The sequence below is a fragment of the Branchiostoma floridae genome, chromosome 3, assembly GCF_000003815.2.
Source record: "Branchiostoma floridae strain S238N-H82 chromosome 3, Bfl_VNyyK, whole genome shotgun sequence".
In the NCBI taxonomy this organism is placed as follows: domain Eukaryota; kingdom Metazoa; phylum Chordata; class Leptocardii; order Amphioxiformes; family Branchiostomatidae; genus Branchiostoma; species Branchiostoma floridae.
The window spans coordinates 397,112-399,121 of NC_049981.1; the positions used below are offsets into that span (position 1 = coordinate 397,112).

Here is a 2,010-nt window from a genome sequence, read left to right on the forward strand (position 1 = left end):
TCTGATTTCAAAACTTTTATTCATGCGGCATGACATGGCATGTCTTTGCACATTCCACCTAAACGATCTGACCTGTCACATGTGCTGTTTCTGTGACTTTGGTCAGAAGGCTTGGGCAGAGTGGTTGTTACTGGTTCGACAGGCAGGCATAGCCTCGCTCCCGGGCTTCACAAGTCCAGCCGTCGGCACAGGACTCAGGATTGCAGATGGATCCGGCTGTCCAGTCCCTCAGCAGATGCAAACCTGAACATCGTAAGAAACATTACAATCATATTAGCTTCATATTTTTCATGACCAAATAATCATTAAACATTGAAAATATGTGACCAGAGATTTGAAAATCCATAGGATTTTCCTAATGTCGCGATAAAAAAACTGTTACAACATTACATATGCATTAGACTCCTTCATATTAATCGATGTACATCCGCTACTTCGTCTGCATGTAAAGTTACAGAAGTCCATGGCCTTACGAAAGTCGCTATACTTAAAAAGATGCATATGTCAATAATGATTATTAGGAAGAAATAAAACTAAGTGATTAATCGATTATAATGAACAAATTAAACGATGTTATTTATCTATTATTACTATGAACAAATTGAAGTAGGCACTTTTTCGATTACTATAAACTAGGCGATTTTTCCACTTTTCGATCTACTGATAACCCGAAAGATACCTCTAGCAACGCAGACGTAATGACCGGGGTGATTCTGGCAGGTGTAGCCGCTGTTACAGGGATATGTGAGGCACTCGTTTATGTCTAGATGAGACGAAAGGGAACAGAGCACAAAACATTTGTATCAAACCATACGTTCCATGACCAAATGTGGATCCAGACGTGCGTATACATACAAGTCCGTATGAGGTCCGTATGGAAGTCTTAGTCTCTACCAGGCTCCACGGGGCGCTGGACAAATTATAAAAATTGGATAGATATAGCAGATAACATGACAAAGGAGTTAGCTAGGTCGCAAACCATACTCCTCGGCCAGCTAACTCCTCTGGCATGATATAATGTAATAATTTCTGCTATATTTCCAGTGACCTAGTACCTGAGGCAAAGAATTCCATGCGGACTTCATACGGACTTGAATACATACCTGGCTTAGTGCAGTGCACTCGCGTGCACCACGCTCTGGACCTGCGTATATAGTAAATCATTTAGTAGGCCGGTAAGTGATTAGGTCATATGTTTGCTAATGGATTTAGATAGCGATAGCTCAACATACGAATTTCAACACTGATATTGAGTAAGAACATTTTGTATCATTTGCACTGTTAACTGATTCTCGTTAGCTTTTGTATGGTATAGACCAGAACTTTTGAAGAGCTTAGACTAAATTTTGATGGGAATTTTTGCGCATATGACAGTTACATCACTATAGATCTACTCATCGACGTCTTATTCACAATAATTTGTCATTACCTTTTCCCAAAGTCTTATTCCACTGAATATGCGTTCAAGATTCTTTTGTGCAACACGTTTTACGACAGCATGATGGCCAACTGGCACCCGGTTTCTTCACACAGTTGGTGTTGGGAAGGAGAACGTATTTTCTGCGCAAAGCATGCAAACTTTCATGGGGACCAGTTAATTATTGGCTGGAAAATATAAATTTAGTTGTGTTAAAAAAGGAAAGTTTTGATAACCTCTTACCCTGTTCACAGTTGTCTCCCTGCCATCCAGACCGACAGGAACACGAGTAGGAGTTGTGCTGATCGGAACAATACCCGCCGTTTTCACAAGGAGAAGAGGCACAGTCATCGATATCTGTATGCAATTGAAAATAAGAAACAATAACAATTTAGTCAATTTTTCCCTACAAGTTAAAAAGGCAATTCCCAACTATCAAAGTAGCTTCATATTCCTAGCTGATTGCTGTTGTATTGTTCTTTTCCCTGTTGCAATTGTCGCTGAAGAAAGTGTTTTAAGGTCGATCTGTTTCTGTATGGACCAGTTACGTATATGGACCTTGAGTGTATCATGTACCAATGTATACGTCCTTA

At 40.0% G+C, this 2,010-nt stretch overlaps 1 protein-coding gene across 1 annotated transcript in view; it reads right to left on the reverse strand.

Annotated features, from left to right (window-relative positions):
* Positions 1-2,010, reverse strand: part of LOC118412509 — a 9,657-nt gene continuing 7,647 nt past the window's right edge. The window contains exons 7-9 of the mRNA XM_035815397.1: positions 1,661-1,774; positions 680-763; positions 1-243 (exon numbers count right to left, since the gene is read on the reverse strand). Of these exons, the coding sequence (XP_035671290.1) occupies positions 128-243; positions 680-763; positions 1,661-1,774 (314 nt within the window). The 3' untranslated portion in view covers positions 1-127. The remainder of the gene's footprint in view (positions 244-679; positions 764-1,660; positions 1,775-2,010) is intronic.